Source organism: Coregonus clupeaformis, chromosome 12 (assembly GCF_020615455.1).
Source record: "Coregonus clupeaformis isolate EN_2021a chromosome 12, ASM2061545v1, whole genome shotgun sequence".
NCBI lineage: Eukaryota > Metazoa > Chordata > Actinopteri > Salmoniformes > Salmonidae > Coregonus > Coregonus clupeaformis.
In genome coordinates this window covers 30,910,975-30,925,434 of record NC_059203.1, presented here as the reverse complement: position 1 = coordinate 30,925,434, position 14,460 = coordinate 30,910,975, and the positions used below count along the sequence as shown (strand labels likewise).

Sequence of the window (14,460 nt, the reverse complement as noted above, 5' to 3'; positions counted from 1 at the left end):
ACTTAAATAGATTTTTGGGGTATCTGCACTTTGCTTTACAATTTATATTTTTGGCAACTTTTACTTTTACTTCACTACATTCCTAAAGAAAATAATGTACTTTTTACTCCATACATTTTCCCTGACACCCAAAAGTACTCGTTACATTTTGTCAGGAAAATGGTCCAATTCACACACTTATCAAGAGAACATCCCTGGTCATCCTACTGCCTCTGATCTGGCCGACTCACTAAATATAAATGCTTAGTTTGTAAATGATGTCTGAGTGTTGGAGTATGCCCCTGGCTATTGTTATTTTTATTTATTTTTAAGACCATTGTGCCGTCTGGTTTGCTTAATATAAGGAAGTTGAAATGATTTATACTTATACTTTTGATAGTAAAGTACATTTTAGCAATTCCATTTACTTTTGATATTTAAGTATATTTAAAACCAAATACTTTTAGACTTTTACTCAAGTAGTATTTTACTGGGTGACTTTCACTTTTACTTGAGTCATTTTCTATTAAGGTATCTTTACTTTTACTCAAGTATGACAATTGAGTACTTTTTCCACCTCTGATGACATATTGGAATGAATGTGATCTGCTAAAAGTGACATTCTGTATCAACTCAACAAACCAAGTCTATGTATCAATGGATGTATGCTTCCCTTAATTATTCAATTATTTTGCCCAAGTTGATCACATAACTGCTGCAGCCAAACTGTGTTGTAAATAAGTAATACACAAAATCCATACCTTTAATCTGTATGGTTTCATCACAAGCAAGAGAGTTTACATCAGGGGTTAATGACATTAGTATGGGTTGAAAATAGTATTAGGAGAATGCTGCTTGCTCACAAACAGCCCACGAGCAGAGTTTGTGAGGTTCAATTGATCTGTTCAGTGAGGGAGAGCTTTTCAACTGGTTTATAAACTGATTCAGGGTTTTAGTTTGGTTTTGGCAGCAGTCCTGCCCAGCAGCTGAAAGCATCATGGATCCCCTAAGACTAAGTTCTGTATTTAGAGAGGAGCAATGTGAGCCAGTGAGGTAGCAGAGATGGCCGTCTTCTGGCATCACACTGGTCTTCAAGGTACAGAGGGGCCTAACACTCTCCATCCAAACATGGGGTTTGGTTTGGAAAGACAAAGCCCCAGTGTTTATTTTAGTGCATGTGATGAGGTTACGGGGTAACGTTACACTGCATGATGCATCCCAAAGGCAGGGCAGACACTAAGCTGTCAGCCAGTGATCCCCGTAAAACATGTTGTTACTCCACTGAGCTGGTGCCTGGCCATGCTGGGAGACCTTGACGCAGAGGTGCAAAGCCCTGAGCCACCCACCGTTTGTTATTTCATTGCCCAAAATGAAGCATCTTTCCTGGGGTGGGGGACTAGAGATAAGGGCCTAGATGAGCTGTGGTATTTCCTCCGACAATGGGAACAAACCTGTTCAAAAGCAGTGGTGTGTGTGTGTGTGTGTGTGGGGGGGGGGGCAACCAGGGTCAAAGGACACATAGAACAATGAACAGATTACTGAGACCAGGGACTAAAGCTAAATGCTGTAATGGTTTAATTGAGATTAAAACAACGCAGTATGTGAGCACCATGTCATGTGAGAGTCAGAGGCTCCTGCTCAGGCAGACTTGGGGTTGAAGCCCACCTTCTTCTTTCCTCTCAAGGGGGCGGACGGGGCCTTGGGCACCTTACCCTGCTCAGTATGCATCACCCAGGGCAGCACCCGCTCACGTAGGGTCTGGAAGTCCAGAGGCTGCTCGCTGCCTGTAAGACACACCACACAAACACACAAAGTTAAGGGAGCACAACACCGACACACTCCACTTGAAGTATTAAAAGTAACTTGCGATTAGTGTTGACTTTAAGGACATTGTATTATTTCTTTGTACTCCCTGACGAAGGCCATGCAGCCGAAACGCGTCAGATTTTTTAAAAATCTTGTTTCTATTGAACATGCCATACTAATAAAGGCATTTTAAATAATTATATGAAGAGTGCCTTGGTCCTCCTTTCTTTTTGATGACCAATTCACCCCCTTGACCAAAGAGCACCTTCTGTCTACCAACATTTACTATTGTGTACCTTAGTAGCGCTTCCCTTCCTCCTCTTTACACTATAGTGTATTGTTTATTTATTTAACTAGGCAAGTCAATTAAGAACAAATTCTTATTTACAATGACGGCCTACCAAAAGGCAAAAGGCCTCCTGCGGGTACGGGGGCTGGGATTAAAATTAAAAATGTAGGACAAAACACAACACTACATAAAGAGAGACCTAAGACAACAACACAGAATGGCAGCAGCACATGACAACACAGCATGGTAGCAACACAACATGACAACAACACGGTAGCAACATAACATAGCAGCAGCACAACATGGTACAATATAGGGAAAAGGGTGCCATTTGGGTTGGAAGGCTCTACTGTACCAGTACTGACCCAGGCCCAACAGTGTTTCGGTGGTGCTGTCGTCGAAGGAGGGGGCCTCTGTGGCAGAGGGGGTCACGGCGGGCAGCAGGCTGTAGCTGACCAGCAGGGGGTTCTGAGGGGGCAGCTCCATCTCATCAGCCTCCTTGTAGCTGCACTGGGACAGGATAATCAACAGCCGGTGAATCTCCTCCTCCAGGATACCTGTGGTGGTGCAGACAGGACGGGATGAGTGAGTGTCTATTGGTGAGTATGTGTCCCTCATTCTAGAAGTCTGAGTTCCATTTGTTCCATTTTTGCTTTGCCTGTGTGAGATACTGTGTGAGTGTTACATATACTGTACTGCCAATTTGGTTACACTTTATTTGATGGTACAGACATTATGTCACGTTGCTGTGTATAGGTGTGGTGTGGAATCAGGCGCAGGCAGCAGAGGGTAAGTCCAACAAGACTTTACTTAGCACAAAAATAATCCACAACAGCCCGGAGGCAAAAAGACGCACACAGGCGTAATGCAAGCGCACACAAAGGTGCGTAAATCTCTCCTAAACACAAGGAGGAAACTACGGAAAATAGCGTACCGTAACAGGTAGCGCAACCACGACACGAACAATCACACACAACACAAACCTAACAACAAGGAAACTAAATAGGGTGCTAAACGAGACCTAACACAAAACAGGTGTGACTAACAGACAAAACCAAACAAACACGAAACATCGAGCGGTGGCAGCTAGAACTCCGGAGACGACGACCGGCGAAACCTGCCCGAACAAGGAGGAGGAGCCGCCTTGGCCGAAACCGTGACAGTACCCCCCCCTTGACGCGCGGCTCCAGCCGCGCGCCGCCTCCGGCCTCGGGGACGACCAGGGGGACGCGGAGCAGGGCGCGCAGGATGACCACGATGGAATTCGGTCATCAGGGACGAATCCAGAATGTCCCTCCTTGGCACCCAGCACCGCTCCTCCGGACCGTACCCCTCCCACTCCACGAGATATTGGAGACCCCCCATCCGGCGTCTCGAATCCAGGATGGTCCGAACCGTGTACGCCGGAGCCCCCTCGATGTCCAACGGGGGCGGAGGAGTCTCCTCAATCTCAAAGTCCTGGAGTGGACCAGCTACCACCGGCCTGAGGAGAGACGAGGGGTTAATATTCTTGTAATCAATAGGTAGTTCTAACCTGTAACACACCTCGTTCAATCTCCTCAGGACTTTAAAAGGCCCCACAAACCGCCGACCCAGCTTCCGGCAGGGCAGGCGGAGGGGCAGGTTTCTGGTTGAGAGCCAGACTCGATCTCCAGGTGCGTACACTGGCCCCTCACTGCGGTGTAGGTCGGCGCTCGTCTTCTGTCGACGTATGGCACGCTGCAGATGGACGTGTGCAGCGTCCCACGTCTCCTCCGAGCGCCGCACCCACTCATCCACAGCGGGGGCCTCGATCTGGCTCTCATGCCATGGTGCCAGAACCGGCTGGTACCCTAATACACACTGAAAAGGGGTTAGTTGGGTGGAGGAGTGTCACGATCGTCTAAGGAAGTGGACCAAGGCGCAGCGTGTTGAGCGAACATGTTGACTTTATTAAATTAAAGCAACCACGAAAACAACAAAACAAATGACGATAGTGAAGTCCACAGTGACAATGACTGAACATGGAACAAAAACCCACAACCCTAAGGTGAACACTGACAGTCTAAATATGGCTCCCAATCAGAGATAACGAGCCGACAGCTGACACTCGTTACCTCCGATTGGGAGTCACATGACGAGACAAGACACTACAACCAAAACCAAACACAACCAAATGAACACACCCTATACCCAACACAACCAAATGAATACACCCTGGCTCAAACTACACAGTCCCGGAGCCAGAGCGTGACAGTACCCCCCCCTAAAGGCGCGGACTCCGACCGCGCCTACACCCCAAAAATGGGGGAGGGCTGGGTGGGTGTTGCTCCTCGGAGGCGGCTCCGGCTCCGGGCTTGACCACCACCCCACTTCACTCCCCCGTAGTGCCCCCGGTCCGATCTGACCCCGCTTGCTGGATCAGGACCTCCGGCCACGCACCCCTGGCTTGGCGCGTGAGGTAGGAATGGACCGGACCTGGCAGACGATACGCACCCTTTGCCTGGTGCGTGGAGCCGGAACAGGCCTCACCAGGCTGAAGACTCGCATCCCTGGCTTGGTGCGAGTAGCAGGAATGGGCTGGATCAGGCTGACGGCTCGCACCCTTGGCTTGGTGCGAGTAGCAGGGACGAGCTGAACCAGGCTGACGACTCGCACCCTTGGCTTGGTGCGAGTAGCAGGAACGGGCTGGACCAGGCCGACGACTCGTACCCCTGGCTTGGTGCGAGTAGCAGGAACGGGCTGGACCAGGCTGGCGACTCGCACCCCTGGTTTGGTGCGAGTGGCAGGAACAGGCCGGGTCGGGCTGGCGACGCACACCGTGAGCCTGATGCGTGGAGCAGGAACCGGCCGGGCTGGGCTGGCGACGCACACCGTAGGTTTAGTGCGTGGAGTAGGAACAGGCCGGACCGGGCTGGCGACGCACACCGTAGACTTGGTGCGTAGAGCAGGAACAGGCCGGGCAGGGCCGTCGACGCACACCGTAGGCTTGGTGCGTAGAGCAGGAACAGGCCGGACCGGGCTGGCGACGCACACCGTAGACTTGGTGCGTAGAGCAGGAACAGGCCGGGCAGGGCTGTCGACGCACACCGTAGGCTTGGTGCGTAGAGCAGGAACAGGCCGGGCAGGGCTGTCGACGCACACCGTAGGCTTGGTGCGTAGAGCAGGAACAGGCCGGGCAGGGCTGGCGATGCACACCGTAGGTTTAGTGCGTGGAGCAGGAACAGGCCGGGCTGGGCTGGCGACGCACACCGTAGGTTTAGTGCGTGGAGCAGGAACAGGCCGGGCAGGGCTGTCGACGCACACCGTAGACTTGGTGCGTAGAGCAGGAACAGGCCGGGCAGGGCCGTCGACGCACACCGTAGGCTTGGTGCGTAGAGCAGGAACAGGCCGGACCGGGCTGGCGACGCACACCGTAGACTTGGTGCGTAGAGCAGGAACAGGCCGGGCAGGGCTGTCGACGCACACCGTAGGCTTGGTGCGTAGAGCAGGAACAGGCCGGGCAGGGCTGTCGACGCACACCGTAGGCTTGGTGCGTAGAGCAGGAACAGGCCGGGCAGGGCTGGCGACGCACACCGTAGGCTTGGTGCGTGGAGCAGGAACAGGCCGGGCTGGGCTGGCGACGCACACCGTAGGTTTAGTGCGTGGAGCAGGAACCGGCCGGGCTGGGCTGGCGACGCACACCGTAGGTTTAGTGCGTGGAGCAGGAACAGGCCGGGCTGGACTGGCGACGCACACCGTGGGCTTGGTGCGTGGAGTAGGAACAGGCCGGTCCGTGCACGGGAACACACACCACTGGCCTTAACTGGGGATCAGGAACGGGCCGGACCGGACTGGTAACACACATCAGTCTCTCACGCCGTGCCACAACAACTTCCCTCCCTCTACTTCGCCAATGGCTCCCGTAATCCGATAGCCTTCTCTCCACATCTCCCTGTAGCAGCCTCCTGCTGCCCAGTCGCCCATGCCGTGTGCCCCCCCCTAAAAAATTCTTGGGGGTGCCTCTCGTCCTTCCGACGATGGCCCTGCTGACGCCGTTGCTCCTCTCCTGCCAGGTTCTCCCCCCTTCATCGCCCTCCGGTACCGGGACGGCCTCCTCCTGCGTAATATGTCCCCAGCCGAGGAGGACATCCACCAGCGTTCTCTCCTGCGGGTGTTCCTGTATGCACTGCTTGGTCCTTTTGTGGTGGGTTTTTCTGTCACGACCGTCTACGGAAGGAGTGGACCAAAGCGCAGCGTTTGTAGCGAACATGACTTTATTAAAGTTAAAGTGCACGAACGAGAAAACAATAAACAATGACGGATAGTGAAGTCCTCAGTACACAGACTGAAACAAAGGAACAAAAACCCACCACCCTAAGGTGAACACTGACAGTTTAAATATGGCTCCCAATCAGAGATAACGAGCCGACAGCTGACACTCGTTACCTCCGATTGGGAGTCACATGACGAGACAAGACACTACAACCAAAACCAAACACAACCAAATGAACACACCCTATACCCAACACAACCAAATGAATACACCCTGGCTCAAACTACACAGTCCCGGAGCCAGAGCGTGACAAGGAGTGGCGGAGAGAGTTCTGTGCCATCTCGGCCCAGGGCACATATCTCGCCCACTCCTCCGGCCGGCCCTGACAATATGACCTCAGAAACCTACCCACATCCTGGTTGACTCGTTCAACCTGCCCATTACTCTCCGGGTGGTAACCCGAGGTAAGGCTCACCGAGACCCCCAAACGTTCCATAAATGCTCTCCAGACTCTGGAGGTAAACTGGGGGCCTCGATCGGACACTATATCCTCGGGCACCCCGTAACGCCGGAAGACGTGAGTAAATAGAGCCTCAGCGGTCTGTAGGGCCGTAGGAAGACCCGGCAGGGGAAGGAGACGACAGGCCTTCGAGAACCGATCCACAATGACCAGGATGGTGGTATTCCCCTGGGAGGAGGGAAGATCGGTAACAAAATCCACCGAGAGGTGAGACCAGGGTCGTTGTGGAACGGGCAGGGGCTGTAATTTACCCCTGGGCAAGTGTCTGGGCGCCTTACACTGGGCACATACTGAGCAGGAGGAGACATAAACCCTCACATCCCTGGCTAACGTTGGCCACCAGTACTTCGTACTAAGGCAGTGCACCGTCCGGCCAATACCCGGATGTCCAGAGGAGGGGGACGTGTGAGCCCAATAAATCAGCCGATCCCGGACCTCGAGCGGGACGTACACCCGACCCACCGGACACTGGGGAGGACTAGGCTCGGTGCGTAACGCCCGCTCGATCTCCGCATCGACCTCCCACACCACCGGTGCCACCAGACAAGACTCCGGTAGTATGGGAATGGACTCCACGCACCTCTCCTCCGTGTCATACCGACGGGACAGAGCATCTGCCTTCCCGTTCTGGGACCCAGGGATGTAAGTGATCTTGAACACAAACCGGGCGAGAAACATAGTCCATCGAGCCTGGCGAGGATTCAGCCTCCTAGCTGCCCGAATGTACTCCAGGTTTCGATGGTCGGTCAGAATGAGGAAAGGGTGCTGAGCCCCCTCAAGCCAATGCCTCCACACCTTTAGGGCCTGTACTACGGCTAACAGCTCCCTGTCCCCTACGTCATAATTCCGCTCCGCCGGACTGAGCTTCTTAGAATAAAAAGCACAGGGGCGGAGCTTAGGTGGTGTACCGGATCGTTGAGAAAGAACTGCCCCGATACCGGCCTCAGACGCGTCCACCTCAACTTGGAAGGGGTAAAGTGGGATCCGGGTGCGCCAACACCGGGGCCGAGGTAAACAGGTCCTTCAGTCTCCCAAAGGCCCTGTCCGCCTCAGCTGACCACTGCAAGCGCACCGGACCCCCCCTTCAGCAGAGACGTTATGGGAGCTGCCACCTGTCCAAAACCCCGGATAAACCTCCGGTAGTAATTCGCAAAACCCAAGAACCGCTGCACCTCTTTAACCGTAGTTGGGGTTTGCCAATTACGCACGGCGGACACACGGTCCACCTCCATTCTCACCCCCGACGCAGACAACTGGTAACCCAAAAGGAAACTGACTCCTGGAAGAACAGACATTTCTCAGCTTTGACATACAGGTCATGCTCCAACAGTCTCCTCAATACCCTGCGCACCAGGGCTACATGCTCGGCCCGAGTAGCACTGTACACAAGAATATCATCTATGTACACCACTACTCCCTGCGCCTGCATGTCCCGGAAAAGTTCGTCTACAAACGATTGGAAGACTGATGGAGCATTCATTAACCCATATGGCATGACGAGATACTCGTAATGGCCGGATGTAGTACTAAATGCTGTCTTCCACTCATCGCCCTCCCTAATGCGCACCAAGTTATATGCGCTCCGGAGATCCAATTTTGTGAAGAACCTTGCCCCGTGTAAGGACTCCGTCATAGTCCCAATCAGAGGAAGTGGATAGCTGTACTTCACCGTCACCTGATTGAGACCGCGGTAATCAATACACGGACGCAAACCTCCATCCTTTTTCTTCACAAAAAAGAAGCTCGAGGACGCGGGAGAAGTGGAGGCCCGTATGTATCCTTGTCTCAGAGACTCGGCAATGTAAGTCTCCATTGCCTTTTTCTCCTCCTGTGACAAAGGATACACATGGCTCCGCGAGCGCTGCTCCTGTCTGGAGGTCTATCGCACAATCCCCTTGTCTATGAGGTGGCAACTGTGCCGCTCTGGTCTTACTGAACACGGCGCCAAATCCTCATACTCAGGAGGAATGTGCAGTGCTGACATCTGGTTCGGACTCTCCACCGAGGTCGCCCCTACGGAAACACCCAGACATAACCCCTCACACTGAGCAGACCACCCTTTAAGAGCTTTCTCTCGCCACGAAATAGTAGGATCATGGGTCATCAACCAGGGAAGCCCCAGTACCACCGGATACGCAGGAGAGTCGATCAGATAGAGTTGAATCGTCTCCTCATGACCCCCTGCGTCCTCATCCTAAGTGGCGCTGTGACCTCCCCAATCAACCCAGATCCTAACGGACGACTATCTAGGGCATGTACAGGAAAGGGTTTGTCGACTGGAAGGAGGGGAATCCCTAACTTAATACAGAATCTCCGGTCTACAAAATTCCCAGCTGCGCCTGAATCGACTAGCGCCTTATGCTGGGACCGAGGTGCAACCTGTGGGAAACAAACAGGTAAGGTAATGTGCACGACAGAAAGCTCTGGGTAAGTAGGGCGCCTACTCACCTGGGTGGACTCCCCACTGTACGACCGGCTCTCTCCCTCACCAGGGGACCCTCCCCAGCACCTAGCCGCGGTGTGCCCTCCGCGCCCACACTTGGTGCAGGAGACTGCCCCCCTCGGGCTCCTACCTCCTCTCCCTCTAGCGCCAGCACCTCCAAGCTCCATCGGACACTGCTCGGAGGCGCTGGAGGGTGGAATGGGAGGCCCCCACCTGGGACGTCCGCGGGTCGCCAGCAGGTTGTCCAGTCTGATGGCCATGTCCACCAGCTGGTCAAATGTTAGTGTACTGTCCCTGCAGGCTAACTCCCTGCGGACGTCCTCCCGAAGGCTACATCGGAAGTGGTCTATGAGGGCCCTCTCATTCCACCCCGCATCAGCCGCTAGAGTCCGAAACTCCAGTGCGAACGCCTGAGCGCTCCTCATCCCCTGTCGGAGGTGGAATAGACGTTCCCCCGCCGCTCTCCCCTCTGGTGGATGGTCGAAGACCGCACGGGAAGCGACGGGAGAACTCCGCATACGTGACGGTGGCGGCGTCTATTCCCCTCCACTCAGCGTTGGCCCACTCCAACGCCTTGCCGGTGAGACAGGAGATGAGGGCGGACACGCTCTCGTATCCCGAGGGCGCCGGGTGTATGGTGGCAATGTAGAGCTCCACTTGTAGGAGGAACCCCTGACACCCGGCAGCGGTGCCGTCGTACGCCCTCGGGAGCGAGAGCCGAATCCCACTGGGTTCCGGTCGATGGACGGGCTGGTTGTCCGGTGGTGAAGGTGATGGTGCGATAGGTGGGGCTATGGGAACCCGCTGGTCTCCCCATCGACGAAGGGTGTCCATGACGCCCTCCAAGGCGTGCCCGATACGGTTGATCCGGTGCTCGTGTCCAAGGAGACGGCTCCTCCATGGGGTCGACGGGTGCTCCTGCTGATTCCATCTGGTGGTGTGTGATTCTGTCACGTTGCTGTGTATAGGTGTGGTGTGGAATCAGGCGCAGGCAGCAGAGGGTAAGTCCAACAAGACTTTACTTAGCACAAAAATAATCCACAACAGCCCGGAGGCAAAAAGACGCACACAGGCGTAATGCAAGCGCACACAAAGGTGCGTAAATCTCTCCTAAACACAAGGAGGAAACTACGGAAAATAGCGTACCGTAACAGGTAGCGCAACCACGACACGAACAATCACACACAACACAAACCTAACAACAAGGAAACTAAATAGGGTGCTAAACGAGACCTAACACAAAACAGGTGTGACTAACAGACAAAACCAAACAAACACGAAACATCGAGCGGTGGCAGCTAGAACTCCGGAGACGACGACCGGCGAAACCTGCCCGAACAAGGAGGAGGAGCCGCCTCGGCCGAAACCGTGACACATTACCAGGTATTTATTTAGAAATGGCATGGTAAAATGGTAATAACTTGAATATCTTGTTTGTGAGTTTTTCTTTGGGATTCATTAAAATCTTTGTTCTTATGAGTGCTTTAGCATTGCCAACAGCCTGAGAGAGAGGGGTTGTCCAACAATGTCCACCTACCAATAAACTGGGTGACGTTGTCATCAGTGACCTGAGCGCTGCAGCCCAGCTTGCCAGTGATAGGAGCAGAGTTACACTTCATCTTGTCAAACAGGTGGGCGATGGCCGTCTTATGCTGGTCCAAGAACTTCAGAACCACAGTGTACTGGCTCTCCAAATTATTGGCCAGGCCACGACGCTGCTCCAGCTCTCTCTGAGAGGGACCAGAGACAAAAAGGCAAAGTCAAAAGATGAAGGGGAAAACAGATTGATATAGGGGAGAGAAACTGATTGGCATGGTCAGACAGAGAAATACACAAGGAAGCACCAGCAGACCCATTAGAGCAGGGAAAAGTTGTGCAAAGTCAAACTAAAACTTCCTAAAAACAAAAACCTTACCTCCAGTTCCTTGAGCTGGCCCTGCCACTGTTGATCATACTGCTTGTTCTCCAGCTCAAAGCGCAGGATCTCAGTCTGTGGGGGAGAGAGCAGCAGAACACGGTCATATAACCTTGTCTAGTTTTATTTACATTTACATTTACGTCATTTAGCAGACGCTCTTATCCAGAGCGTTACAGTTAGTGAATTTTTTTTGTGTGTTTTTTAAATAATTGTTTTTATACTGGCCCCCCGTGGGAAACGAACCCACAACCCTGGCGTTGCAAACGCCATGCTCTATCAACAGAGCTACATCCCTGCCGGCCATTCCCTCCCCTACCCTGGACGACGCTGGGCCAATTGTGCGCCGCCCATGAGTCTCCCGGTCGCGGCCGGCTGCGACAGAGCCTGGATTCGAACCAGGATCTCTAGTGGCACAGTTAGCACTGCGATGCAGTTGTCTAGTTTTACAAGCTTACAACACATGAACTCCCATCCTGTGTTTGTGTGTGTACGTGCGTGTGCGTGCATGGCGTGTGTGCGAGCGAGCGTGTATGTGTGTGGACCCTGACCCTGAGCTTGTTGATGCGGTCCTTCAGCATGGTGCTATTGTTGTTCAGCTCGTTGATGTAGTTGAAGTAAGCAAAGCTCTTCTCCTCGTTCTCCACAAACGTCCTGCCGATCTGACGCAGGTCGCTGTCGCCGCTCACCTCCACGAGCAGCCGGTGCACAGCCTGGTACGTCTCCAGACTCTCTCCTCCCATTCGCTCACACTGAGCCTGCTCGGTCCCTGCACCAAGGACAAAACACTGCCATGAAGCATCGATCAATAAGGTTGATGTAGCTCGAGAAAGGCCTCTAGCCTCTAGGCTAAACAAGCAACCATTCAATTAACAACTGTAAGATGTATAATGTTAAGCATGATTCTAAAACGTACTTCTCTTTTTGGCATCTTCGTCCTCGCCCATGGGGACACTTTCCTTGGACTTTTTGACCATGAAACTGCGGAGTTTGAACTCGTGGTCGATGACCCTCTTCAGCTCAGTCATCTCAGTGTGGCAGAAAGATCTGTCCTTCTTTCTACGCTCCCTCACAGCTAGCATGCGGGCCAGGGCCTCGGACCTAGAACACACAAATACAGCCCACATTTTCTAAGCTGGGCAAGCGCAAGAACAGGCTTCTGCACACCACCAAACAGACACAGTGTTTGTAGCTCTGACCTCTGGTCGTAGGCGAGGACAGACTTCTCCACAAGGTCTTCCATGACGTTGTGCTGGGACTGTAGCTCTCTGCTCAGACGCTGGTACATAAGGGCGAAGGAGCACCTCTGGCGCCGCAGGTGGTCAATCTCATCACGCAATGCCTGGTTCTTGCACAGCAACTTGTCAAAGCTTTTAGTAGCCTGCAAAACCACAGGATAAGAACAATATAAAGATGATGCTCAAATCACCTCACACATTGCAAACTAGTTTGAACCAAATCAATTAGGAATTTAATACATTACACTGAACTGAACATAGTCTTAGCATGGCTTTGTACGCCTCGCTCTCTGCCAATCAGATTGCGTGTCCAGGAACAACCATTGTATAATGGAAATTACATTCTGGGTACATCTTACATATATAGAATCCTTTTATGTTGGTCATAACTGATTCATAGCAAACACACAACAAAAATCGAGAGTAAGTGAGGAATGGATGTAGGTTTGTGTGATTTTGTGAGTGTTGAATGTATGCCGCCACGGTTTTGTGATGTGTGATTGATTTGTGTGTGACTGTATAAATGTAAGATTGTTGAATGGATGTTGGATTCTGTGATGATGACTGCCAAACAAACCAAACAGTCAACAGTGTGAGTGTAGATCTAGGGTTGTGTGGTGATGATAGCAGTACCTGGTTTACGCGGTCCTCCATGATGCGGATGTGCTTCCTCTGATGAAGAGGTCTCTTGAGGGTGCAGATCCTACCACCCATCTCCTTCTTTCTCTGCAACAGCTTGGTCTGCATCGCCTTCATCTGCATGGGGAAGAGGGGATCAATAAAGTTGAGTTGTGTTGAGTTTAACTCTATTAATTATATTAATTGTCCAGCCCAAGAATTAGGCCTACATGTACTTATGTTTTTAGTTTTTAAACGTCTTTGAGATTATCTGTATAATGAAAAGTATATAAATAACTAAATATATTATTATTATTCACAAGTCAATACTTTGCAATTTTAGCAACAGTCAGTTAGCCAGTCATTTAGCAACAGTCATTCTAATTGGCCATATCGTACCTTGGTGTCCAGACTGGCAAGGTGTTCCTTCTTTTTTCGGATGGCAACCAGGTAACTGTCGTTGTCCACAAGGAGTCGCTGGTGTTGCTCGTGAAGGTCGTCAGTCTTTTTCGGATTTCTTTCGGGCATTATTTTGGCCTGTGTGACATTATTGGAAAATACATCAAATGGTTATGCAGTCAGATTCAAAGGACCGACTTCGTTCTTGATTTTACTTGGTCAATAATTACCCTTACAAAAACAGATTGCAGTCAGAGTGCAGTATAACTGCAGCATGCTGGAAATATTGCGTCCAAAATAATACGTTTATTTTACTGCACTAATTTTGCAGTGTAACTGCAGTTCAACTGCAGTACACTGCAGTTATTCTGCAATTACTGCGTCAAAAATACCACAGTGGTCTCTAGTTACTGCACTTTTACTGCAGTTTCAAAACTGCAATATTTTTTGTAAGGGTAATAGTTTCACACATGCGTAAATCAATTATTCGTTTCCAATAGGCCTACCAGGCTACAACAAATAATTTTCCAGATAGCACCACTTACCAGTTTCGGCCTAGGCCGTGTAGTCTTCGATATCTTAGTTGGTGAATTATTATTTTTAAACTTATCTCGCTGATGATTGGTATTTCACCAATGTCTCCACGGTTTTTTCAATTATATTGACAAGGCTAATGATACGTTATTGACTTTATAAAATAGAATGAAAGAAAAATAAATTATGTGGATCTCACTTACTATTGTCGCTATAAAGAGTACCGTGATTTTTAGAACACATTTTAGAATTCTTAAATAATTCCATGATGATCACCTCTGACGCAATGTCAATTGTTCTATCATAGGTTGGCGGGAATGGTGAAACAAGATCGGGAACCTGTACATGGACTAGATGCAAAGGACTACAGTTGATTTCAGTTTATAGATAGGTTATACATATCCAATAAAGAAACATTGGTTGTGTAAATTGGAATTGTGTGCGTGCCATTTAGCTTGCCAAATAAAGAGCTTCCCTCAGCCCAA

General features: G+C 51.3%; 1 protein-coding gene across 1 annotated transcript; it reads right to left on the bottom strand.

Moving 5' to 3' along the window:
• Window positions 1-1,537: 1,537 nt before the first annotated feature.
• On the bottom strand, window positions 1,538-14,438 carry LOC121578564 (coiled-coil domain-containing protein 63). The gene is made up of 10 exons (XM_041892932.2): window positions 13,987-14,438; window positions 13,442-13,579; window positions 13,058-13,180; window positions 12,386-12,567; window positions 12,103-12,287; window positions 11,738-11,955; window positions 11,187-11,261; window positions 10,809-11,001; window positions 2,440-2,631; window positions 1,538-1,763 (listed from the first exon to the last, which is right to left on the bottom strand). Exons 2-10 carry the CDS (start codon window positions 13,568-13,570, stop codon window positions 1,618-1,620), a joined length of 1,443 nt encoding a protein of 480 aa, XP_041748866.1. The 5' UTR covers window positions 13,571-13,579; window positions 13,987-14,438; the 3' UTR covers window positions 1,538-1,617.
• Between the last annotated feature and the right edge of the window lie 22 nt (window positions 14,439-14,460).